We start from the raw sequence: 27,291 nt of genomic DNA on the forward strand, positions 1-27,291 counted from the left end.
TCACGTGTTTTTTGTGAAGTTGCTAATACAGAGATAAGAGATGACTTAGATGTTGTATTGTTTAATGAATTAATGAAGGGAAAAAAAAATTTTGTTTGGGTGTTATAATTGGAATGGTATGTACTTTTTTTTTTTTTTAATGTGTGCTAATGATGAATTTTAATGATCTAAAATTTGTGTATGTTCTTAGAAAATAATTCCAAATAGGAAAAAAAAAAAAAGTGTGAATCAACAAATTGAAGGTGCACTTTGTTCTCTTCTGAATTTTCTTTGCACTATTTTGAAAAAATTTTTTTGATCAAAGAAGAAAATAAATTTTTGTTAAGTTTCTTTATTTGAGATTCAAAATGCGCTGTGAAAGTGACCGCCTCCACTTAAACCTCATGACAAACAGCTCTATTAACCATGAGACAATGCACATCATCGTCAGTATTGCCAGCGAGTGCAGACATATTGTATAGCTTCCTGTCACGTCTCTGATGACACCTGAGAAGAAAGCCACAATGTAGAAATTAGTAACTCTTGTAAAACCTTACTAACTTTAACAATTTTCAGGTATAAATCTTTTGACAACTTATTAATACTGTTTGGGACCACACCCATGCTAGATTGGTGATTTTGCAGTAAAATTTAATGGGATCACCGAATGTGAAAATTATAAATGTTACATGATTTAAAATGGGAAAATCTAACACTGTACTGAAATGAAAACCAACAGTAAAGATTAAACTCCCAGCGAGCAAAAAAATGCTAGCCGCGCAATAATGCCACCTGATGGCAGGGGCAGCTCTGGAAAGACTTTTTGAAAGGGGCTGTTGTGCAAAGAAAGGATGCAATTACATAACATTACATTAAATAAGTCATGAGATATTTACGAATTTATGGTCTAAAATACTTAACTATTATAGTTTCGTACAACTTGTGATGAAAGAAAGGTTTAATATAACCTACAAAAATAATTGGACTCAGTGGGGGCTCTCTCTTCTCCCCCTCCCCTTACAAAAGAACTTCTGGAACCTGGCTTGCCTCGGGCATGGTTAATTGCCAATATCTACCAACAACAACCTGAATGCATCCGGTTTGATTGGTGCCGGGTCACAGTGTGTGCTGAACCGTAGAATGCCTGATTAATGACCTTCACTCTCCACATTTAAGTTGAAGTAGGTAGTTGTTTAGCTTACCTACAATTGGTCCAAAGACAAGAGAGAGCATTCCGCTGATGATCATGAAGAGGCCGTATGCCGAGGGGAACCTCTGAAGGCTACAGTACTCTGCGAATACTAGAGGTAGCTCGATGAGCAGCAGGGGTCTGAAGATACTGATGATGCCGGTGAACACTGTGAGGTAGACGTAGTCCGTGTAGAAGATAAACACTACAACAAATGTAAAATATACATACTTTATGCTATTTGTAATATGTATTCGGAAATATAAACACTTTCAGATCCCAACAGACGTTGTTCTGCCAGTTTATAGTTATTTACCTGGTCTGTATGTAATCTAGACTCTATAAAGCAATATAGAAAAAAAAAACTGAAAAATAAGGGATTACTAATATTGAAAAGATTCCATTATCTAGCTAATGCTCGGCATACATTGCAATGCCTCATTCAGTTTCGTTTTGAAATAGTTACACATATACAAATAATCTATCCATGTCTAAATATATATTTATCTCTATCTACATCTATAGTCCTATATATCTATGTATCTCTATATGTATTTATCTCTTTATATCTACATATATACCTCACACTCTCTCTATGTATTCTATATGAGGGTACTGATTGCTTCGTTGTTAATATCACACGGGTGTTTTTTACTTGTATGGGAAAATTAAGAATGATAAGGCATCTAGTGCGTGGCAACAATGTTAATAGGCAATAGGAAATAAACTTCTAGCACCTGCGGCATTGTCAACACACACTTTGTACGTGTACTGCATGTTGTATCTAACCCCCGCCAACGCATTTGATTCTAAATTGGACTTTTAGTAAGGATCCCTAGTGTAATTGATAATATAATATAGCCTATAGCCTTCCTCGATAAATGTACTATCCAACACTGAAAGAATTTTTCAAATCGGACCAGTGGTTCCTGAGATTAGCGCATACAAACAAACAAACTCTTCAGCTTTATAATATTAGTATAGATTAGATACGTAAATCCCGACTGTATTGTGCTCTAGGATCTCAAATTATATTTAAATGAATAAATGTTTTTTGACCATGATAGTCAATGTCCTTTCTTGACACTTGTGCAAGCGGCTGAAGGATAGCGATTCTGTGATCATTTATCGCATAATTGTAGAAGGCACACTTTTTGATAGTTTGTTTCACAAATAAACAATTAAAAAACCAATCAATTAAATGATTCATAATAAAGATAAAAACCCTACACGTTGACGTGCAACTTCAGTGCCCTCGTTATAATAAAGCTCGTTCTATAATTGCACGCATGCTGTAACGGATTAGCTCAGCAATTTTCATATCTTTCGTTTACGTTACTCTGTCCGATCAATTGAAGCCAAGTATTTAACCACTGTGGTAGCTTTTTTTTTTTTAATTGAAAGATTGTTTCAAGTAAGGTAAGTGCACCAATTAAGGCCTGGCATACTCGCAAAATATTATGTATCTTGCAATATGGCAAAAATTTCGAAATTACATTTTGTGCGAATCAGTTTTGTAGATATAACATGGCCTAGTGTTCCTAATTGGCCCTATTGATACAGAAGTGTGCTTTAAGCAGATAATATATTATTGAAATTTAATTTAGCCGTATCATAAATTTTTCACTTAAATTAACACTTATAATATTGAAATAGGTACTTTAACTTTCTGTACTAAAATATTGCTTCAAACTATGGTAAATATATCAATAATTATTTTTAAAGAGAATTTCATTCATAATAACCGAACAAATTTCATCAGCCCCATCAAAAGTTTGGATTATATTTCATATTATTTATCAATTACATTTTTAGAAAAGTTTTACATGATTGCAATTACGCAGATTAAAGAATAACAGGCAGAAATAAGTGATGTCAATGCATATCACAAATTATTTCACAACATTTGCCGACAACTGCTATAAAATCAAAGTACCTAATTGAAAAACCATTGAAATATGACTAATAACATTATTGTGAAAGTTCATATTTAGTCTAAAAAAATTTTTCACATAATGGACAAATAAACTCATCAATGGCTTCAGCAGTAAGTCTTAAAATATTTCTCACAAAGCTTATATTTTCTCATATCCATAATTCTTTGCACAAACCATAGTACTGTGTATCTGGTTTTCGGTCGGAAACATTTAGAAGCTTTGGGAAATATGACTGTACGTGTTCTGGCATCAAGCTTTCACCCAACTGGCTTCGAGATATTTGCCTTTGTGAGAGAAGTTTTCCTTTTTGTACCAGGGGCTTCTTTTGACTGATCTGTACTCGATCTTGAAGATGGAGATTTTTTCATATCAATGGCTTTGCAGTTCAGAGATGATTTCCTCTTTGTAGCTTTTGAAACTTATTTTTGAGGTGTGGGCAAGAGAGACTTGAATGAATCGTTTATGTTGGTAGCAGAGCTGTGGTCAGTGTTGTTCCTCAGTATTTCCTGTACCACTTAATTTTCTTCATCACATTATACAATAGGTAGTCCTGAACACTCAGGTTGCTGATTAGAATTTTCTTGCTGTAACCTTACATGTGTTGGCTCATTGTTAAGGAGACTAGTTCTTTCGGTGATATAGCTGGGTGCATATGCTTCGTCATGCAGAATGTCAGGATTAAATGGTACCCATAGCTCTAAAGCTGGATTTTATGTTGGATGTAGTCATGCATTTGCCTCACACTCCAGTGAACAGCGATCTAAAGCATGTTTTGTGATTGTGTTATCACCATGATTAATCCAATGTAACAAACACTGCTTCATCCCAATATTGCTCAAAAGCTCTGAACACTGATCCATCAAGAGACTGGAGTTAATGTGGCGTGTTTGCTGGAAAGGAGAAAAGAGTTATTTGGTACTGCTCAGCTACATCAACAATTTCATATTCCAAATGGCATTTAGTACCATCCAATAAAATTATGCATGGCCCCGGTGTTTTAAATCTACTGAAATGACGTATCCAGCTCACAAATGTATTTGTTGTCATACTGCCTCATGGAGTCATCTGGCAGACAGAGCTGGGAAGTAAATCGGAAAATAGTCGAAAAGGCACGGTGCTCATTACAAGACAGTCATAAAGCAGGGGCGTCATCTGTCCATCTCAACAACAAGAGCTCGACGAAGGCCACTAAAGGAAACGCGGAGAGGGCGCGAGAGGCGGCGCTCACCGGTCCTGAAGACGGTGGTGAAGACGAGGCCGACGAGCACCAGCGTGCGGCTGTCGACGGTCGCCACGAGCCCCAGGAGCGCGAGGCCCACCCTGCTGACCAGGTCGCAGGCGGCGCCCACCGACAGGCACGTGGCCACGCCCTCCTGCGGCACGCCCAGGTGCGCCAAGTACACGGGCAGCAAGCTGAAGAAGGACATGTCCGCGACCATCGCCACTGAGAGCCCCACCGAGATGCTGACGTACACCGGGTCCAGCAGCAGCTTCAGGTCGAAGAAGTCCACCATCTTCTCTAGCGCCGTCGCCCTACGCAGGAGACGGCACACTGTCACTTTGTACCTCGCCGTCACAGCATTGCAACACCAGAAACACTGCGGAAATGGTGCTTGACAATGCCTGGTCGTGGTTGAGGCTACCACCTATCTGCGCACACATATGGTGTATCAAGAGCTTCAAGAAAAACCACAACATTTAAAAACCACTCAATTTATCTGAGTGGTGTTTGTTTAAAAAAAAAACATTTAAGAATACGCTGAGGGTATTCGCGAAACCCTGTTCCCAGATTTATTTGTTTAAGATGTACCTTTATAATAGGTAGTGAAAAAGGCTAAAACACTTTTTTTTCCCAGAGTAATTTTTAAGCATGTAACAACAGGTAGAGATTCTTGAAAGAACTTTACACCTTTATATTAATTTCTCTATCATATAATGTTATGATTACCACTCATTCTCATAGTTGCACTATGCACGCCAGTTCAGAGCCTTAAGCGATACCGCGCTGGAAGCACTGGCGAATGTGGCACTTATCATTCCGCCTCGCTGACACAAGTACCTACAACTCTGACTATGAATTGGAATACGTGTTGTTAAGGTCACTTCAATAAGGTACAGTCCTTTAAGACTGTTTCCACAATCCAAACACTACACTTAAGCCGACACGGTACACTTGTATTATTGTGATTAGGTTTCTGCCCGGTGGCAAGGAGTCTTTACCCCTCCCCTCATCATTATTGTCCCAATTCCTGAAACCTCCTCCTTTAAGTCCTTCCCTCCTCTCACTGCTAGTAGCTTCTCCCCAAGCCCATTTCTCTTCCGCCCCATCCTCACCAGGAATAATCGCATCCCTCTTTCCATTCGTCTCCACTCCTGGATCATCCACTCACGATCCCTCCTCCCAGTGTTCCACCTATCTGCCAGTGTTCAACCTATCTCCTAGTGTTTAACCTAACTCCCAGGGTTCAAAATATCTTCCAGTGTTCAAAATATCTCACAATGTTCCACCTATCTGCCAGTTTTCAACCTATATGCCAGTGTTCAACCTATATAGCAGTGTTCAACCTATATGCCAGTGTTCACCCTATATACCAGTGTTCCACCTATATGCCAGTGTTCAACCTATCTACCAGTGTTCATCCTATCTGCCAGTGTTCAACCTATCTGCCAGTGTTCAACCTATCTGCCAGTGCTCAACCTATCTGGCAGTGTTCCACCTATCTGGCAGTGCTCAGCCTATAGTGTCGGGGTGTGTCCCGCAAGCACAGCGCAAGCAAGTGTACCTGGCGGGTGTCTTGGCGCCGGCAGGGCGGAGCGGGGCGCCGCTGCCCCTGTGGCCCAGCACGGCGGCCAGGCTGACGGGCATGCTGTCCACAGAGGCGAGGCTGTGGTTGCGCCCGCGCTCGTCCGCCACCGACCTGCGCCGCTTCGCCGGGCTCGCCTGCCGGACAGAGCGTCGCAGGACTTCATCTCCCCTCTTGTGCCCTGAACATTGGCAGGTACAACCAGGGGCGCAACAACAGGGGGGGGGGGTATTTTGCCCCCCCCCCCCCTGTGAAACCTTGAAGTGGGGGCAAACGGGGGCAAAGAAAGTGCTGTGTAATCAATTTTTAGATAATAAAACTGCTTAAATAGCACCATTTTCCACCTTGAAATACAAATTTTCCCGGGGGAGAACCCCCGGACCCCCTGCTTCAATAGGGGGGGATCGATGATTCTTTATAAAAAGGTATAGGCCTATTGCCCCCCCCCCCTTTTTTTGGAATTTTAGTTGTTGCGCCCCTGGGTACAACACCATGTTTTCAGCGGTTAGGTCATTTTAAAAACAGAAAAATAAGTAGAATATCTTTGTTAAAAATATATATATCAACCACAAAGTGTTTGGATTGTCACAATGGGTTTGTGTTGCTCGCAGTTCTTTTTGATCTTATACCCCCGGGGGCGCCACTATGCGATCTACTTGCCGGAAACAAGTTTGGCGGATGGCCTTTTTTTTTTTTTTTTTCGACGGAGCAAGAATCTCTCAGGTCGTCAGGTAATGCCCTCGATGCTGCTCCCTCGAGGAACAGTTGCAAAGGTAAGACTTCTTCTGGTTGTTTCGGCGCTATCATAAACTCATGTATTGTTCGTAATGTTCAGTTATATTGTGATTTTTAGGACAATGAATAACTTAAGTATCACGTTGCCGTCGTCCGGGGTCTCGGGCTCGAGTCCCGGTGTGGCTCCTAGTGGGAAAAGGCGGTTCTTGCTACGTATTGTCCGGGTGGGCGCCAGACTAGCTCGGTTCTAGTCGTGAGTTTGGGGTCGTGGATGTATGTGCCCCTGCGTGGCCCACTAGGGCCGGCGGCGGTGTTGCGTGAGATGATTTTAAATAAGAGACGTGGAGTTGAGGTGGTGGTGTCGTACCTTTTATTCATAGGAACGAGTCGTACACAATACAACACTCTACAGAGGTCCCCAGGGGGGGTTTACTCGTTATTCCGTGACGCCGTATTGTTTGTGTTCCGCGTTACGTGGCCTCGGACGCTGTTACGTCTCAGACGTCTCACTGGGTACGCAGGTAACGTAATTTCGTAACACAAAGGCGGGACACAAAATACACTGAATTAAGGGGGCGCGCACAGGTTACGTGGCACTCGTTACTCGGGTAACGTAAGTTAGCAATACAAAGTACGGGACACAAAAATACACTGAATTAAGGGGGTGCGCACAAGTTATGTGGCACTCGTTACTCGGGTAACGTAAGTTAGCAATACAAAATACGGGACACAAAAATACACTGAATTAAGGGGGCGGACGATTGGAGACGGCCAATCCCGTATGCAAATGTCTCGGCGCGGGTGTTGTGCCCACTGTGGTGAAACACGCACCGCAATTAAGTTTGTCCAAGTTCCCTTGCGGGTTTGTGGTCAGCGCCGTGCGCGTGACCTTAAATAAAGTTCTGTAAGTTGCGGGAGGCGGCCCGTGCCGTATACTGAAGAGCAGCCCCGCTGACCAAGTGTGGTGCGGGGTGTCTTTAAATTGATGCGGTCGGATTAGGTCCTGGACCGAAAAAAAGGGACCGGGTACTCACGGAGAGGTTAAGTAATAAAAGGGGTTCTGTTAATTAGTGACTATATTTACCGGACGTTACTTTCGATGCAGACAAAAGATGTTGCCTCTCCGTGGGACGTAGGTCCGCCCCGGTCCGTGAGCTGCGCTGAACTGCCGAACTGGCATGGCGTCCGAGGGAGGCTCGGCCTCTCTTGCGCCAGGTTTGACCTCATTACGCTAGACTCCAAACGGGTGTGTCTGGAAGAGATTTTATTGTCGCTAAAATCCTAATTTAATGTTCCAGGAGGAATGGGTACGGTTCTTCTCTTGTCTACTCAGGTTTCCGCGGTTTTGCCTTTAATTGCTGTTCGGCTCGCCTGACTCGGGTGGGCCATGGCCAGGGGTGTGTTCCGTTAGCGGGAGCGTATACTGGCGGGTGCAGGTCGGGCTCTGGGGTGGTCGTCGGCCAGACGACGTCAACGTTACAAATGACAATGATCGTATAGTATTTATATCTAATATTTTGAATAAAGTATTTTAACTAACATTTATTCATTTAATGACTACAGGTTGTGTGGAGTACCTATATTCGTATTGATCTTAAATTTAAACACATACCGATGACATAACTTGATTAAGCTCTCATCATTTGTGGCATCGTATTAGGTGTTGCCTAAGCAGTTCCACCTTCAGACGAATCTTGACTCCAGATTGTATTTATTTTTCAATAGCTCTGCTTTTGTGCCTGGTAAAAAATAAAATATACCTCAAGTTGTTCTCTTCGCCTCTTTTTAACCTAAGTTCATTTACTTCCAACTCTTACAACTTCTAGGGAATAAAAAAGACGGCGAGTAAAAAAAAAAAAAAAAACCCTATTACCATTCTCAAAATACATCACTTGGGTCATTTATTGTCCCAGATCTTGTAACAGCTCACCTTGCATAATCAAAAATAGGTAACATTGGCCTACCGCATGTATCATAACTTCCGGTTTCTTTGTGTTGGCTGCCTCGTGTGTTCACCACTGCGCACTAACACCTGCTGAAGTCAAAATAGAGCAACGGGCGCGATGCGATAGACGCGAACATTTTCCCACCACGTTCGACACATCCCTCAAACCAGTGCCGCAAAAATGGCGGACGCGGCAGACTACCCGATTAGAAGGACTTCCTATTCACGTAGGGGGTGCGATGTTATGCCTACTGAAACGAGAGCGAAAATCTGGTTTTCGGACGTGGGTTAAACTGGTGCAGTGGTAAAAAAATCATTATTTGTGTTTTTTTTTTTCTATTTTATTCAATCAAATATTTTGGGAAATATTTTTAATGCGTTCACGTACAATGACTTTTTAGAATAAATATTAAATTCGGATTGAACAAATTTTTTTCAAACAGTTCCGTTTAACTTGTAAACATTAATGGTTGTCGTATAGCCTATATGGGAGGAAACATTTTTTTTTTTTTTCATTTGACACGTTATTAGTTTCATATTCACAATAACGCGATGTTTTCTGTTGCATCACGTCTTTCGCGTCGCGTCTTTCACGCTATAGTGATTCCATCATTATCGTGAACACAATAATTATTTTCACCACGCGACAAACCGAAACATTATGTTTATTGAAATATTCCTGCAATTGCTAGTTTACGCTGGTTATCATAGAAAACAAATCGCAGGAATGGGCAACAAAGATGAATAGCCTAACTAATCAAACGGAGAACATGCCTACTATCAAAGATTATCCACCTACGGACCTAGTATCAACCAGCGTACACCAGCAGTGGCGTGAGTCCGAGATAATATGTGAAATTAAATCGAAACTAACAACTAGATATAAAATATTTCTTGCTATTACATTCGCACAGCAACCACCGATGTCAAAAATGTTTGCTGTAATTTCCGTGTTTAAAAAACTTGTGTGATCCAATTTTAATATTTATTCAAAACAATATTATTGTTCGTGAACATATTTAAAAGTTTTCAAAAAATAGTTTGTAAAATAATGCCTCAAAAATACAAATAATATAATTGTATCATCAATCCCCCATTTTTAACAGCATTGTAAAAAGAGACCTGATGCTCATTTCAGAAACATTGCATGCGCAAAAAAAAACTGTATAATCATGAAGTCCATCATGTTCAGGAGCAGGGCCTGCTCCGGGCAGGGCTAGTCGAGCAATCGTCCAGGGCCCCACGGAAATGGTTTCCAGTTTTGATTTTGTTTGTCTATTTTTCTGTCAAAAATATGGACATTAGTGGAAAAACAAATTCAAAATTTTTATTATCTTGTAACTTAATGTGCCTATTTCAATTCATGATTTCATATTGAAAAAAAACTTTCCAAGTTTCCCACACTTTGATTAACAAGTCCGGAGTAATGGAAGCAATAACCTCTTCAATTCTGTGTCTCAACTCTGGCAAATCATTAGGTAGCGCTGGAACGGAAACACGATCTTACATAAACTCCCAAAGGAGAAAATCTCATGGCGTCATGTCAGGCGAGCGAAAAATACCTCTGTCGTCTCGACCATTACGACCAATCCTACATTCAGGGATTCTGACGTTCAACCACTCTCGTACGAAGAGATTCCAACGGGAATGGATGATATTAAGGATTCACTCTTAGCTAATTGCCGAACACAAAACGCATTATGCTCAGGAGTCGCCATTTTGCGTGGGTGGCGCTGCAAGCGAGAAAACAACATAACAGTACTCGCGCATACGCTTATCTAAAACTGTTTGGGTGTACTCATTAATTGTGACCTTGAGCCAACACTCTACAACGCTTACAGTTGATACTATAAATATTTATATCTGGGACATACTTTTATGGACCTACTGTACGATACCGCCTAGGGCGCCAAGTAGCTGGGGGCGGCGCAGCACGACACATAACAGCTGATATAATATGTTTAACGATTATTCAAACTAGATGAAAATTTATTTTTGTAACAGTTTGGAATGTTTAAATTGATATTAGTAATTATTTAAAGTCCACGGTGACCTGTTTATGATTTGTAATAAGTCAAAAAGTAAAAAAAAAAAAAAAAAAAAAACACAAGCCCTCTTACATTTGATTGTTGACAAAATCTTAGGCTTACGTGATGTATTTTGAGGCAAGGAAAATTTTTTTTTGAGGTGTCCGGTCGTGGGGGGGGGGGGGGGGGGGGGGCAGGCATTAAGTTTTTTCGCCTAGGGCGCCAATTGACCTTGCACCGGCCCTGTCGCTGAGTGAAGAGCGGCAGGGACTCACCTCGCCGTTCTCGACGAGGGCGGGCGACTGCTGGTCCAGGAGACGCTCCGTCTCCCCCGGGCCGGCGGGAGGGGGCTCCCCCGCGGCCTGCTCCACCGGTCCCTCGGCGGGCCTCGTGCTGCCGCGCCGGCCGGCGGGCATGTGCCACCTCGAGACCCACAGCCCACACAAGCTCAGCACAGCTCCACAGGCGTGGGTACATCTACAAGTCACTGTTTCTTCTGGAGAGGTTTCGGAAACTTCTGAAGACTCGTTAAACAATTTAAGAACTTAGTGTACTGTTACGAACGCGAGAGACGAGACCGCGACGCGGAGCGGGCTGGCGACCACGCACGGCCACTGACGTCACGCGCCGTCCATTGGCGTACGGCATGCCACGCGTGCCTGGCCAGGATTACAAGGGCCCTCGCTACCCCCTCCCGCCTCCGCATCCCGCGCATCATCCCGCCTCGGGCTGTTAGACCTACCACCTTCAGCGGCCTAGGAATTCCGGGCTTGCAGAGGCCGACCGCGTGGAGTGGCGCGAACAAGCCTCGCCATTCTTGATGTTTCTGGTTCGGATCGGCCCGGGATGACGCGACTCGTCACGGCTGCTCTAGTCGGTTCTAGATAGGTGCCACAAGTATATAAGCAGCGACGCAGATCGTCGCGGGAGTTCCGAGCGAGTTCCGAAATTTCGGAGAGTTCCGCGAGTGAAGGGAAGTGCGACATCGACGAAGAGGGTGAGAGATCCTCCCCTCCCCTGAGAGTGGCGCGACGCGGAGTTCGACTGTATCGTGAGAGTGCGGCGACCGAGTGGCGCGAGACTGTGTGTGTGGACAGGCGCGAGGTAAGGGGCGAACCACTGTTGAGCCTAGCTCCAGTGAGGAGTGCGAACTGCGAAACTTGACAGACATTGAGTGACTTGCGGATAAACATTAAGTGCAAGTGATTAGTTATCAGACATTTTTAAGTACAATAGTTTAATAGTAATGTAAATATTAGTAATCAGAGCCGCTGAGAGAATTTGTGGGCCCCTGGGCAGCTGGGGTAGTAGGCCCCCTTCCTTTTTTTTGCATACCACTACTACGTAGGCCTATACCATAAATATATATGGTATCGTAAAATTGCATACTTCATTTGAACATACATAACGATATCCTAGTTACGCAAAAAAAGAGCATTTGCATGTATTATCTCAGTGCTCTTTTGCATTGTTAATCCCATAAAAATACAAATAATAATTAATTTTGATGTATATTTTGCTAAAAAAAAATCTTAAATGATAATCAGAAATCGCATTATTATATGACTGTTTAAAATACATAAGAATAATAATTTATTCTGAAAGTAAATATTATTAAAATAATTTAAAGTAATAATCAATTTTATTACTTCGAAAACATCAAACACACTAAACCACGTTCATTAATTGAAAAATTTGTAATACATATTAATTATTTATAACGTCCCAGGGACGTCGCAACGTTTTCATTAGTGGGGGGGGGGGGGGGCGAACAGATGTATCACACTTACCTCAGTCATAGAGCGGGGGGTCCGGGGGCCCTCCCCTGGAAAAATTTGGAATTTTAGACGCAAAATTGTGCTATTTAATGAGTTTCCGAACCAAATTATTAAATATACCATTCCAAGAATTTGATGACGTAGTATGTATTAAATACTACTCTGACAGTAGATGTAGTACAATTTAAATAAAATATCATCTAGGAATTTGCAATCATTTTAAAGTATATTGACAATCATAAATTTGATTTTCTAATCAATGTGATCACCAATGCAACATTTGTAACTACAGGTTGAGAAAAATACTACTACGACCAAACATTTATTCCGGGAAAAGGAGGGGGGGGGGGGGGGCGAAATGCTGCTCTCACCCTCCCATGCATAACAGCACGGGGGCGACTCGCCCCTGCTGCCCCCCTGTTCCGACGTCCCTGTAACGATCCCATTTCTGCTACTACGCAAGTATTTTGGTGTGAACTGAATGTTACAAGTACCTACTGCTCGGTTAGGTTATTGGTTATCGACTGTAGTTTTAGGAACACACAAAACAAATATATATATATATATATATATATATATATATATATATATATATATATATATATATATATATATATATAGTACAAGAGTTTTAATAGCAGGGGGAAAATGTTTTTCCAGCCATTTATTTTCCACTTCCCAGCCGGGCGCCCGGGCCCCTAAGGCTACCGGGCCCCTGGGCATTTGCCCCTTTTGCCCCCCCCCTGCCCCTCTCGGCGGCCCTGTTAGTAATTAATAGTTAGGAACAGTACATAACATCCTATATGTTCTCCAATATTCCAAAACGATCGATTAAACATGTTATCACATTCCATGCAGCGAAAATATTTTGAATGTTTATGTTTAATTCGATGCATCCAGCATTGAATAGCTTAAAACGAATTTCATATTATGCCTACTAAGGCAGCTAAGCAAAATTTTTGACCTTCAAACACTATTTTTCAACCCTTGCACTAATATGTGGTCGTATAAAAATCTTCTTTGGACTAAGGTTTAAGACAAGGTGAAGATACTTTAAAATAAATTCGAACGAATATGGTTCTAAGGAAGTTTTGATTTTTTTTTAAATTCCAACCCCTGTTTTTATGATAGTAGTTAGTTTCATCAAAAATTGTTTCAGCCAAAGGTTTTAGATAAAGTTAAGTGGATGTTTTACAATAAAATATAACGTATTTGATATTATACCTATTAAAAATGTATTACTTTTTTGTCTTTCAACCATTGTTATTCCCACCACTTTAAGTAATTGTTTATTAAGTAAAAATTACTTAAGACAGTAATTTAATAACTAAACAAAAAATAAGAACGGATTTAATAGTGTACATGGTAAGGAAGTTTAATTTATTTTCTTTTTTCAACCCCAGGTTTTCTCAACCGCTTGTAGTAATTGTTTGGATTATCAAAAATAGTTTCATACAAAAGTTTTGGATAGCAATTATAAGATTAACAAACACTGTGAACGGATTTGATAAGGGAGTTGTTAATATATTTTTGTAATTTAACACATCTTTATCCACCCCTTGCTGCAATGGTAGGTTTTATCAAAAATTGTTTCAAACAAACTTATTAGATAATATTTATAAAGTTTACAAACAATTTTAATGGATTTAATAGTGTGCATGTTAACGGAATTGTGATTTTTTTTGTCATTCGACCCCTGTTTATTCCACACTTGCAGTAATGGTTGGTCTTATAAAAAATTACTTCACCAGAAAGATGTAGATAATAATTTTACATTTTAGTATAATCAGAACTAATTTAATATTTTAAATGGTAAGAAAATTATTAATTTTTTTATAATTCTACTCCTTTTATCCAACCCCTGAAACAATGACTTGTCTTATCAATAATTGTTTCAAACAAAAGTTTTAGATAAAAATTCTAAGATTTACAAATAATTTTAACGAATTCGATTGTACTATCACTAAGATAGTAATGAATTTATTTTTTGTATTTTAGTCACTTATTATTCACTCCTTGCAAAAATGGTTGGTTGTACCAAAAGTCGTTTCAGATAAGTTTTAGATACTATTTATAAGATTTAAAATATAATTAAATCGGATTCAATAGTGTGCCTACTTATTTTTTTAAAAAAAAATCATAATCCACTATTTTCAAACCTTTGCGCAATTGTTCATCTTATCAAAAATTGTATCAGATAAAGGTTTTTGGTAAAAAATTGTACAATTTACAAACAATTTGATTGAATTAGATGGTGTGCCTACAAGGGAAATACGATTTTTTTTGACGTAACAACGTCTAATAAATCGATGAAAGCCGGCTGCACGCACGAAAAAGTGTCCCGTTACGCACATTGTCCCGTTTCGCTGTCCCCCGTTACGCTCATTTTATATTGCTCTTTGCTAACCTGAACCTCCTAGCATTGCGACCGAGTCCGTGGCGTAATTATGTTTTCATGCATTTCAATGTAACATTTTCATTGCTCTTTGCTAACCCGTTCCTCCTAGCATTGCTGCAGAGTCCGTGGCCCAAATATATTATTTTTGACTGCACTTTGGTGTTGGGTAAGCCATTTTCCTTCACATCATCCTTGAAACACTCCCATTCGTTTCCTACTTTTCCTATCATCGTCCTATCCTTAACAGAATAACACAGATTGGAAGAAGTTAAATAGCAAGCATGAATAAAAGTTATAGTTAAAATAATCTCTTCGTTAAAGTAATAAACATATTTAAATTAATAAGTGCAAATAAAAGTAAATTTATCAATTAAATTGTAGATTTCATTTCACTCCTTTTTTGTATCCATACAAAATAGTGATAATTCAATAAAAATTATTCATTTTTATTCATAAAAGTATGCGATCATTTCATCAATGTTTTGTTATTTCGTTGTCACGTTAAACTATCGTCCGTAAACCGACTTTACAGACAACCAATTTTTTTTTATCATCCACCCCTGATTTTTTCCACTACCTTCACTTATGTTTGATCGTATCAAAACTTTATTTATACAAATGTTTTTGGTATTACTCCTGCGAGTTATAATACGTTCAAATATGTGTGTTATTTGATATATAATGGGAACTATAGCGATTTTTCTGTTTTTCAATAACCTTCCCCATTTTTACCTCTTTGGTCGGATCTTGTTATTAACGAACTCGACCGAAAATACTACTTTATTTTATGTATCAGTTTGGAAGCGATTTGTGAAAAACTATGGCAGATATCAAGGCCATAAAAAATGTGATTATATGTGTGTGTGTGTGTGTGTAGGTGTGTAGGTGTGTGTATGTGTGTGTGTGATGTATCCAATGGTTAGATACAAAAACTGCTTAAAAAGCGCTATTTTGCACTTTTAAAATCAAAATTTTCCGGTGGAGGACCCCCGGACCCCCGTCTTAGTAAGACATGACATTGAATTCATTATTTGTCCCCCCCCCCCCCTAACTTTATGAACACAGCTACGCCAATGTTTACAATGAACCAAAAAAGAAACCGAAGATGCACGATCGGGCGTCTGTTGAAAGAAGGGTTCCCGAGCGCGGCTCACCTGACGGGCTGGAAGGTGGCCATGGCGGGCAGAGAGTGCAGCACCAGCGCCGTCAGCACGGCCTGGGTGCCGCGGAAGCCGTAGCGCGAGTACAGCAGGCTGATGAGCAGCGGGTACAGCATGCAGCCCAGCCCGATCAGGATCTGCGCCAGCCCCATCGCGAAGTTGCGCCGCCGGATGAAGTACGTGTTCATGGCGGTGAACGACGGCGTGATCATCAGCCCGAAGCCGGTGCCTGCGCGGGCCAACGTCTCTTGTCGGTCTCTCCTTGCGGCCTCGCGCGCCATTCATGTGCGTCAGACCTAAGATGCACATAAAGTTCTGCCGTTCCCCGATTACACCCGAACAATTCACCTTCGGCCAACTTCGGGATTTGTTTTATTTTTGCGCAGGAAAAATGAATTCAAATATTAAAAGTGGTCGGTTAGATTAGCTACATTAAAACACTTTAAAACACTATGGACGGTTAGTTAGGTTAGTATAGCTACATTAAAATAAACAGAGAAATATAAATATATATAAATAAACCCGAGGTTGGCCGAAAGTGAATTGTTCGGGTGTAATCGGGCAGGGACAGAACTTGATGGACATCTTAAGCTTCCCTTAATGTGCAACCACGGTGCTGCCATCTGTGACAGATGGCGCGAACCAACGTTAATAGAGGCAAAAGGAAACTATAATATTAACAAGATGGGCAGTATTTTAGTAAAATTACGTGTCGAAAATCCGGGGTTTAGTTTTTCTTTTTCCGTCTTTTTCGCTTTTATTGGAGCCGTTTCATCGTATAGTTTAAACTTTCGCTCTGGAAATCGAATGATCCTAAAGGCGACGTAGCTGCTCCGGCAATGAATTCTAGCGGCGGGTGTGGAGAATACGTGTGATTCGCGTCAAGAAATTTAGTTGAAAACACACGCTAGGCATTATTAAAAAAAAAAAAAAAAAAAAAAAAAAACGTTAAAAATTTGTTTCTGAATTTCGTATTATAAGTTTATTTGCAACATAGACAACCTGAAATCACATGAATTTGCTCATTAACGAGGTTAGAAGTTTACACATCACTGGCGAGTACTGAAAGACTTGGTCACTTTTTTTGGCCATTGCTACTAAGCGATTTTCCTGTCAATTTATTCCGATAACTCTCTTGCAATTTATTGGTTTTGAATCACGAATTATCTTACCAGATATATATTATATTATAATTTTCAAGATATAAAAACTTACGCAAGTGATGATGATTATAGATACTAGCGTGATTTTATACCTTTTTACTGTTTTACCGTTTCATCCGGACTCACATACGGTATGCAGAGCTTCACTAGAAACTACCGATTTGAAAACTGTTCAAGGTATCCTCATATAGTCTGTTTAAAAAAGAAAAAGCAATTAAGAATACTCAGAGGGTGGTTGAGTAGTTTGTTTCCGTATTTTGTTTTCAAACTGTATTTCTACGAGAGTTAAAATCGCTAAAACACGTGTTCTTACAACGTTTAGACATGAAACAGACGGTAGAGATTCTTGAAAGCAACCAAGAGGCTTGCATTGCACCTTTATCTTCATTTCTCGGATTTATTGTGTTAAAGTTACCACCCAAATCTCATAGTTGTCCTATGAACTATAATAATAGGTACAGCGCACGTCAGTCCGCAGCCTTGCGCTTAGAGGCGATACCGCGCTAGAAGCACCAGCTAGCGTCGCACTTATCATCCCGCTCCACTAACAAATACACCTCTGACTGACAATAGTATTTTGTAAATATATGGTGAGAAAGTTTGAAAATAAAACAACAAACTTGAAGTATGAGACCGAGCCGAAAGGTATAATGATGCCTGTCGTACTCACATTAATAATGACATTTTCTAGGTTTATCGACTTGGCACGGGACCTAACTTCAGACTAATTTCCAACTTAAAATTCACGGAGTGTGTGGCTTTAATGTGTTCGCAACAACGTGACGGCCAGGGGCTTAGACGAGTCAGTGATAACACAACTTTCAACGCCGAGCCTCTAAGCTGCTCGCTGCCAGCTAGAGGGTTATCCCCCAAGACTGACAGCCACTCACACCGACACACGGCGCTGACTTGACCGCGTGCCGCTAGGAGCTCTGACCACAACACATCATGGCCAGTCCGACCGAGGTGGCGCGGCTAGAATCCACGAGCCAACCAACTTAAGTCAATGGCCGCTAGCTTTTTATTAGGAATAGCTGAGCGGTGTGGTTGAACGGTAAAATGTTGGACTCTATTTGGGAGGAGAGCTGGGTTCTAACCCCGTCCCATTCATCCTGATTTCCACGGTCTCCTGAAGTCACACTAAACGCGCAAGCTATTGGACAGTGGCGCACGCAAGGGCACGGTGGGAGGTGGGGGAACCCCCTCCCCTCAAGAAATCCTGAAATATCTGTCATTCCCACCAATAAAAGTAAATAATTTGAAAGACAACAGCGGGCAAAGTGGTTCTATGGAATCACCCCCCTCCCTTTTTTATTTTCTCCAAAAAAATGAAATTCTGCTTAAGCTCTTGGCAATGGCTGATTCCTAACATAATTCCCCTGAATTGTATGGGATATGTCCGTATTTAATAAATTCTGTTTTTGACCAAACATAAGACCTAAATTATGTAAAAAAATTATCTATATAGGTATATAAAATAGGATGTTGGTATGTATATATGAAGTTGATAAACTCCGACACCGTTTGACCGATCGCCATGAAAGTTGGCACATCGAAGCATGGATAAGGTTTTTATGCTATACATTTTTTGTAACTCTCAGCTAGATGGCGCTGCAGCGCATCAACTTCTAAACCGTTCAGCCGATCGCCATGGGTAAACAGAAAATCATAGGGCATCGACATAGTACAAACAGCAATAATTGTGTCCACCACACTGTCAAATAGCACTATCCATTTAGCTTTAACTCGCGGACACTGCAGCTAGTTGAAATTATGTCTCACCTTGCACAATGCCGTACGTGATGACCAAGTAGTTGACGCTAGTGGCGAATATGGACAGGAAGTTGCCGGAGAACGCCAACAGGCACCCGGCGATGCCCACCTGGCGCGCGCTGTACTCCTTCATGGCGTAGTTGGTCACCAGACCTTAACAAACCATGCGGACAGCAACTGCTGAAATATTCGTCAGAGTTAAATATCGCTTTAGTGAGGGAAGGCATACTGCTGGAATCAGGGGCGCAACAACAGGGGGTGCAAAGGTATTTTTCCCTCCTCCCCCCCCCCTTCTGAAACCTTGAAGTGGGGGCAAACGGGGGCAAATAAAGTGCTGTGTATTCAATTTTTAGATAATAAAACTGCTTAAATAGCACCATTTTCCACCTTGAAATACAAATTTTCCCGGTTCAATAGGGGGGAACGATGATTATTTATAAGGTATATTGCCCCCCACCCCCTTTGGAAATTTAGTTTTTGCGCCCCTGGCTGGAATCGCAATAGCGTGACGAATCCCCCCACAATACACGAATGATCAGTCTGTTCGTGCCTGATGACGGGAGCAGATGTCAGCTCCCGAAACGTCGCAACTGTTTCGTCTCGGGCCAGTCTACTGTGTTCGTCTGTGCCGTGATAATTTTCTTCCTGCTAATTAGTTCCATAGAATTATCTCTGCCGAATACGAATTTGCACACATTTGACGTCGGGTGATTATGACTTGTGTTTGTCAATTCATTTTTCTGTCCATTCTTGTGGTTTCTCTATGACATACAGTGAAAACCAGCAAAAAGTGTATGTCCATAAAATATTTTAAAACGAACCATAATTGTATTGCCAATCCATTAATAAAACTGTATTAAAACTTTACTGGGATATCCCTTACGAACCCAGTTTCTACCCACATTGGTCGTAACAATATATTCAAGTACGCACCTGCACTTTGAAGTCGGTTAAATTTTTTATTGTAAATATTGTATAATTTTACATTTTTAGTGCTATTGTGCCGAGAGTATGTTATTTCAAAATTTAAGTACTACTCATAAAAGTCCAGACAAAACTATTTTTATTATAACTTTTCAAGTCGTCTAAAATGCGTTAAAAAGGCGTGGAAACGGGACAATATTTTTCAAAAGTTTGGATTCGCCATTAAACTACTAGGATATATTCCATTCCGTAGAGTTTGGAGTTGTCAGGAGATGGAATTCTGTGACGTAATTGGAGCGCTTTTTTTTTACCTCGCCATCGCTATATTTATCCGCCTGAAACATTGCGGAAATGGTGCTTGACCACGTCTGATGAGGGTCAGAAGTGTGAGTTAGAATCTCCGTCGTTACACACAGTTAGTCCATTGAAATGTTACATTTTATTGGGCTTAGCGTGCGTTTGTCAGAGGACGCAAATTTATTTTTTTGATATGAAAAAGGGGGGGGGGGGTTAGTGTAAAGTTAAATCCAAGTTTGTGGGGTTGTAACCCTTTTCCTACGGCCGCCATCTTGGAAAAAGAGATTCAAATAGTTTTTACGCTTTTATCTGCCAAACTATAGGTCTCAAAAAAAATATTTAACATTTTTTGTTGCAAATAAAATTATCTACAACTTTTGTCCAGTAACGTTTAGTCGTAGAACCATAAATAAAAAAGTTATAAGCGAAAATCCATAAAAATTTGAGAAAAAAAATATATTTGTCGATATAACTTTTTTTCTAATCATTTTACAAAATAAATGATATCAGACCATTTTTAAAGATGGTGTTTTAAGGAACAATTTTTATTATAAACATTTTTTAAATTTATTTAATAGTTAAGGTTTTACAGCGCTGCGAAACGAATATTATTCTTCAGTATTCATAACTATACATAACTTCATAACTAAAAAATAAAATTGCGTCATCTGACAAACGCAACCCCAAATGTAACTTTTCAATGGACTTAGTCACTTAAGTGAAATACAGTCGTTTGAAACTTTTTCCAGAGTGCAAACACTACACTTCATAACAATGTTTCGGGCGTCCAAAAACTGGTGAAGTCCGTCATCCGGAATAAGAAATATACTGCTTCCGGTTACCATGTGATCATACAGACGTGGCCACTCCAGGCTTGAAAGAGGGCTATTATTTTTCAAAAGTTTGTACTCGCCAGTCACCAGCTGGGAGGTGTTACACATTTTCATCTAACCCCCCCCCCCCCCCCTCCCCCTTCACGGCCTCGTGCAAAGCTTTACACTGCAGTGGGTTTCGACGGCGCAAGGCAGGGCCGTAGCCAGGGTTCTGAGGGGTCCAGTGCAACCATTATATTTTTTTTATTATGTTCTTTATGTTTTAATTTAAAAAAAAAAATATTATTACCACACTAAAAATCTCTGGGAATAGTAAACTTTTAGAACTCCAACTTTTACACATGGAAATTTAAGTAATGATTTGCCTTGAAAAAAAGAAAATAGAAACATTTTATATTTCTGAGTTTCATTTAGATGTTTTAATATTTTGTTCTTAAGTCAATCGTTAAAAAAAGACATATATAATAATGTTAAAAATTTGAAACACATGTCACGTTTTAATGAAAGACGTTAAGAATAACACGTGTGCAAACCGGCATTAAGTATGGACTATTTTGAAACACAATTCCTGCCGCTTCTGTGTGTGAGGCATGTTGGGCTGTAGTCCACTAATGATTACAGTGATGATGATGATGATGATGATGATGATGATGAGTCGTTCTAACCCATGGCTGGATGTCGTATCACAGGCACCACCCCGGTGATGACACCCGTGACGTCCAAATGCTTGCCAAGGTAGGTTGATTCTACGTTGGTTTGCCTTTACCTTTCGCGTGATGAAGATGAATCATAAACACTCAGTCCTGAACCCTGTTCATCTGTATATAATATGTAAAACCAATGTTCACCTTTTAAATTGTATTTAATTTTTGGCAAAAGAGCACAGAGTGCTGGCATGTCAAGTGTATCATGTAAAAGTGCTAATGTATGAAAAAGACATAATAAAAAGCTTTTTTAATTGAATTGAATTGAACCCAGGTAGAAGGTCTGGAAACTCCTGTCCCACCAACCATACACGTCAGCCAATAGACCAAAGTGGGCGGACAGAATTACAATATTTCTCCCAAAACAGTCTCTCTGTAACTTTAACCTCATATAGATAAGTGGCTATAATTTTATTATTCTGTCTTGGCACTTTTTTTATGTGTAAACATCGTAGCTCTTGGTATACGGCATTTGATAGGAGTGATTTCGTGAAAGTGGAACGGAAGTTGATGAACGGAAATGTAACACAAAGATGGATAATCACGTGTAGCAACATAAACCCGTATATAGTCACTTTAGTAAACATTGGGGTGCATACCAAACGTATTGGTGTTAATTAGTGTTCCAAATGAAACCTTATGATCGTGAATAAATCCCGGAATATATTTGGTAAATTAAAATAGTCATAGTAAAAAGTACTAATTACAATTATTATATCACATATTCTCCTTACAATAGAGTAACGGGCCCTGTAGCACGGAGACATAGCGCGTGCTTCGTCACATCGAGGAACGTTGTTCAAATCTCGTTACTGAATTTATTTTACTTTTTAATAACCGTTATAATATAATAATATTACATAATAATGCCGAATCAGCTCAATAAAGTTAAGTTTTATTTTTTAGTAATTATTTACAAACTTTTTTGATCGTTTAGACAAAACAAACATATACTTAGTGTTATAATATGTGTTAAAAATGTTTTGTTAATATTTTAGTAATTCTATAGAATTATAATTTCTAACGTGTACGGTTACTTTACAGTATTAACTGTTTAGTGAATTTTAACCCAATGGGCAGTATTTTAATAAAATTTATTGTCGAAAATCAGGTAAAAAGCCGGGGTTTTTATCGCATTGCGTTTCTAATATTTTAAAATTTTCTGGTTGTTTCGTGCTGCTGATTGCTATCTGCGCGTGATGGTAGGTAAGCAACTTTTACGATTCAGGCAGCGAATTCTAGCGGCAGGCGCAGGAAGCATGCCTATGATTTGCATCCAGAAATTTTTGTATTTGAAAAGCGAATATTTAATTATTATTTTTTTTAGCTTTGTTTATCACGCTTGGCAGTATTTTAAAGAATTCTGCGTCGCAGTTGGTGTGCGAGTATCCTACACGAAGGACACGAGAGCACGTGAGTGTACTCGTCGAGAGGTGGCTGGGCGTTGACGCGTCCTCAACAGCAGAACCGGCGTCAGCTCCGGGCTCGCGGGTAGCTAGCTGGAACCACCCGCGCCAATTTTTTTTTAAGTGAAAAATTCTTAAGCAGCTTTGAGCTATTTTTGGTAGGGGCAAAACTTATGGGTTCGCGTCACCGACATGCTAGTGACGTGTTGCGCCAGACTGGCGACCGCGCAGCGGCCTGTGTACACGTATACGCATACATACAATAATACATTGTATATACTCGACTGTATCATGTGCGTGTTGGACTCTTGTTTTGGATGGGTGAAATCTCGTGAGTTCGCATCACCGACATGCTTTGGCAGCAGTAAGCGAAGTTAATTTGACCACGTGAATACATGACCTAGGTCTGACATCACTGGTAAGTCATAGCTAGGTATAATTAATTTTTAAGTAATTTTTACATATCACTGACATCTGTTGTGACTAAAAAATGATGTAAGGATAAATTATATCATGCTGACAATCGTTCTGATATCATACCAAAATCTTTTTTTTTTTTTACCTACATTTGACGTAGAAATGATGTCATATTACACATTTAAAAACAAAGTTCTGGCAGTTCATCGACTGACGACACTTTCCCCGCAGAATGTTTCTGCGCGAGTGCTCTCGGCCAGGTCACCTGTGAGCGACACAGACGTCACGAACACGCTGACGACGACGGTGAAGGCCTGCGTGCCGCCACCGACGGCCTCCAGGAACTCGCCGAACACCAGCCCGAAGCAGCCCACGGGGCCCATCATCACGATCTGCGGGCACACAAGTCCACGCACATTTCACTTACTTACTCTATGGAATCGGTCACTACACGATTCCGACACTATACCAACCACACAGCGCGAAACTGAAGAAACCTATTTTTTTTTTTAATCCCGGACGATATCAGGATCTAGGATTTTCACCGTATTTCTGTTTGAGTTCAAGATCTAATACGCTTTAATACATTTTAATAAAATATCGCTTGAACTTGTATTTTCGTGTCTTGATATCCATGACATAAAAATTAAGGATTTTCATGAGATTTTATTTGGTAACAGAAGGTGGTGTTCGTTGGTGTTCTAAAAGAACGTCAGGTTAACCTATTTGTTTCACAATACATAACAATCTTTGGCTCGTAAAATCGAAAAAAAAAAGAAAAAAAACATTCGTACTGCGCTCTAGTGACTACGTTAGAATTCAGGACAATCGGACAACATCGGAGAACACAATTGTAGACTGGGCAGTTTACCGAGCGACAGTGTCACATAAGGATAAGGGCACGGACCGCCCACAGTTTCGGACTGCTGTGGACGGGCACCTAACTAGAGCGTGTTGGTTTGAGTGTGAGTTATGAGTTGTAAGACCCCGCGGCCAGGGGTACTCACGAACATGACGGACATGCCGAGGGCGACGCACCACCCCCAGCCGCCCTCCGGCGCCTGGTCCTCGCTGGCCGCGCGCTCCGCCGGACCGCCTTCCTCCATGGTGGCGCGCGCTCTTCGCCGGCCGCCCACCTCGCTGGGCCGAAAACAAATCAAGCGGCAATTACTCCATTGCCGCTCCGCGCGGCACGAACTGCTCTCATCCGCCGGCCTTGCCGCCAGGTGCCGCCCACGTGAGCGGACACACGTCGAGCAAGTGTGCCATTCCTCCTGTCTGTTGCAGTTGCCGACACACGCGTCGGTGGACAAGGCTTAGCTGAGTTCTTTCAACGGTTCTTGCAACAGGGGAGCTTGACTTTTTTAACATTCTCATAGATATATGTCCACGATTATTTCGTGTATTCCTTGGGTATCAAAGCAGACTCGAAGCACGTATACATGTGCTTCACGTTGGTGATTGGACTGCAGCGCTCCTTGGCATGCCCTCGACGACCGAGAGCCAGTCACAAACAAGGAGAAGAATAATGTTTACCAATCACTAGTAACCCGCTATGAGCATTCAATAAAAAGGCTTTGTCACGTATAAGCGAGTTGTGTCTCAGCCTGGTGTGAAATGAATTCGCGAAATAATCGTGGCCCTAGTCATAGAGAAACCACGATAATGGACAAGAAAGATGAATACACAAACTCACAGAAAAAGCAATTTAAAATTAGCCAATTCAAATTTTAAATGAATACACAGCCCGGAAATTTCATCAGAAAAAAATATATAATGACTTGTAAAAAAACTGTGAGCTGACGACAAGATAGTGGTAACAGGATCAGAAGAAAAGAAGAAAAAAATGTGAGCGAGTTTTTCAGTATTCGCCAGTAATGTGTAAACCGATTCATGTTTTCTCACGCTGCCAAAAAAAACATATGATACGAAAATCGGGAACAAATTTAACGTATAAATCTTTTAAAAAATGACAAGTGTTATAAATATACGAAAGGTATTCATTTTAGGGAATAACAGTAAAACATTTTCCCCTTTTTAAACCCTAACTATATTTCTGTCTAACAAAATGGTACTATTGATTTCTCAGGGCGAGCCAAACAACAGGAGTAGCGAAGCGTCGCATGTGAATGCCTCAACGTTGAACCTGTAACATTTTCCCCTAGACAGAATTTATCATCGCCTGCGTTTTTGAGGATAAACCTACTTCTTTAGACACTTTAAGGGTGAAATTCTAGTGTGAATCAGATATGCAATGAAATAAGCGCGCGTTACACAACGGTAATTTAACAGGTTCAAATTCCAACGCGCATGCTTGCAGAAACTGCTATAGCCACGAGCCGAAGTTGTCTAAATGGCGAACCCAAGTGTGGCAACATGCACCCGTTTATATTAACTTTCACGAAAATCGAGGGATGTACTAAGCGTATTGGTAAACTTTATTGTAGTGAAACTATCCTGGAATACATTCGGTAAACTATCCTATCCCCCCTCATTGCTGCCCTGACGTAAGAATTAATTTTAAACATTAAAGTAAGGCAGACTTAGCCTACATATCATTGAGTCTACTCTGCCACATATGAATACGCTTTTTCATTGGGCCTCTATTTACAATATTCTACTAGCATATTTATGTGAGCGATTCATCATTCAGTTATTATATCTTATAATATATGGATAGTTGTATGCCATCAACCCTCTCAAGGGCGGTTCGACTACGAAGACAGCCTACACACTTTGAGCGCGACATTGCTTTGTGACTGACGAGTGCAGACAGATCTCTCTCTAAGACAATATTGTTCCTCCAATTGATGGGGGTTTAGCTACATATTTTCAGACTAATAGTGCTTACCGTCTTGCTTCATATTTCATATGCATGTTTTGAATGTTTTCTATCCAAAAATTTAAATGACATAATACATATTTTGTTATTATTTTAAAAAATGTCGCAATTTAATTAAAAAAAACTGCATACAGCATAGTACATTTTTACTGTTTACCTGACCAAACAGGGACAAGAAATATAAATTTGAAAGTTCTGCCAAACTCGTAAGCAGGAGTTTGTGAAGGCGGGCAAGTTTTATTTATATTTGAATTTTAAAATAAAATATTGATCTTCACCCTAAAATCTCAGGGAAAAGTAGACTTTTAGAACTCCAAACTTAATGCATATAAATTTAAGTAATGATTTTTTTTTATAAAAGAAAACTGAACTTTTATATATTTTGGTTTTTGTTTAAGTGTCTTTCATACTTAGTTCTTATGTCAATTATTTGGTGATTTCGCTAAAACAAATCAAAAGTATATATATATGCAAAGCAGCATTGAATATATTGTTACGATTATTAAAAACTATAACCGTCGAAAACTACTGGGTTCGTAAATGGATAGTCCAATTAAATATTTTAATATACAGTTTTATTGATTGCCAATACTTACATTACTAACAAATAATCTTCTATAAATGCCTAATAATCAATTACACTTAGAAAATGTTTATTCCCCAGTCGCTCGGTTTTTACACACCGCACACCTCGCTCGCACCTCTGGCGCAACTCTCGCCGCAGCACCCCTTGTGGACCTCTGTCGCCGCACTCCGCCGCCGCCGTCACACTTCCCTTCGCCGAGGATCCACTCGACGCTTCGCTCAGGACTCTCGCCGCACCCGCGGCACTATCGCCCGGATCAACTCCCAACTTCCTCCGAGGGAGGCGTCCTGGGCTTATATAGGCCCAGGCGCCACTTCTAGAAGTCTCGAGCGTGGCTGTGGCCAGTCGCGTCATTCCGCGCTGACCCAACGCCAGAAATCTCGAGACACACGTC

The 27,291-nt window shown here is 40.5% G+C and overlaps 1 protein-coding gene across 2 annotated transcripts; it reads right to left on the reverse strand.

The window, feature by feature from the left end:
* Window positions 1-315: 315 nt before the first annotated feature.
* On the reverse strand, window positions 316-27,291 carry LOC134531851 (monocarboxylate transporter 9-like). Of its 2 annotated transcripts, XM_063367838.1 has the most exons (10): window positions 27,013-27,274; window positions 24,477-24,609; window positions 23,735-23,861; window positions 18,898-19,041; window positions 15,947-16,181; window positions 10,892-11,039; window positions 5,889-6,046; window positions 4,334-4,638; window positions 1,182-1,373; window positions 316-486 (listed from the first exon to the last, which is right to left on the reverse strand). In XM_063367838.1, exons 1-10 carry the CDS (start codon window positions 27,249-27,251, stop codon window positions 332-334), a joined length of 1,836 nt encoding a protein of 611 aa, XP_063223908.1. In that variant the 5' UTR covers window positions 27,252-27,274; the 3' UTR covers window positions 316-331. The 2 variants fall into 2 exon arrangements, with proteins under 2 accessions (XP_063223908.1, XP_063223909.1); XM_063367839.1 differs by lacking the exon at window positions 316-486 and having other exon boundaries at window positions 1,183-1,373; window positions 15,947-16,248; window positions 27,013-27,291.

Source organism: Bacillus rossius, chromosome 5 (genome assembly GCF_032445375.1).
Source record: "Bacillus rossius redtenbacheri isolate Brsri chromosome 5, Brsri_v3, whole genome shotgun sequence".
Taxonomy (NCBI): Eukaryota; Metazoa; Arthropoda; class Insecta; order Phasmatodea; family Bacillidae; genus Bacillus; species Bacillus rossius.

Coding starts and splice junctions, on each gene's coding strand:
- LOC134531851 (XM_063367838.1), bottom strand. CDS start 27,251: ATGACGCGACTGGCCACAGCCACGCTCGAGACTTCTAGAAGTGGCGCC. Junction 16,182..18,897: donor CACGTACGGCATTGTGCAAG/GTGAGACATAAT, acceptor TGGCCCGCGCAG/GCACCGGCTTCGGGCTGATG. Junction 4,639..5,888: donor GGCGCCAAGACACCCGCCAG/GTACACTTGCTT, acceptor TCTCCTGCGTAG/GGCGACGGCGCTAGAGAAGA.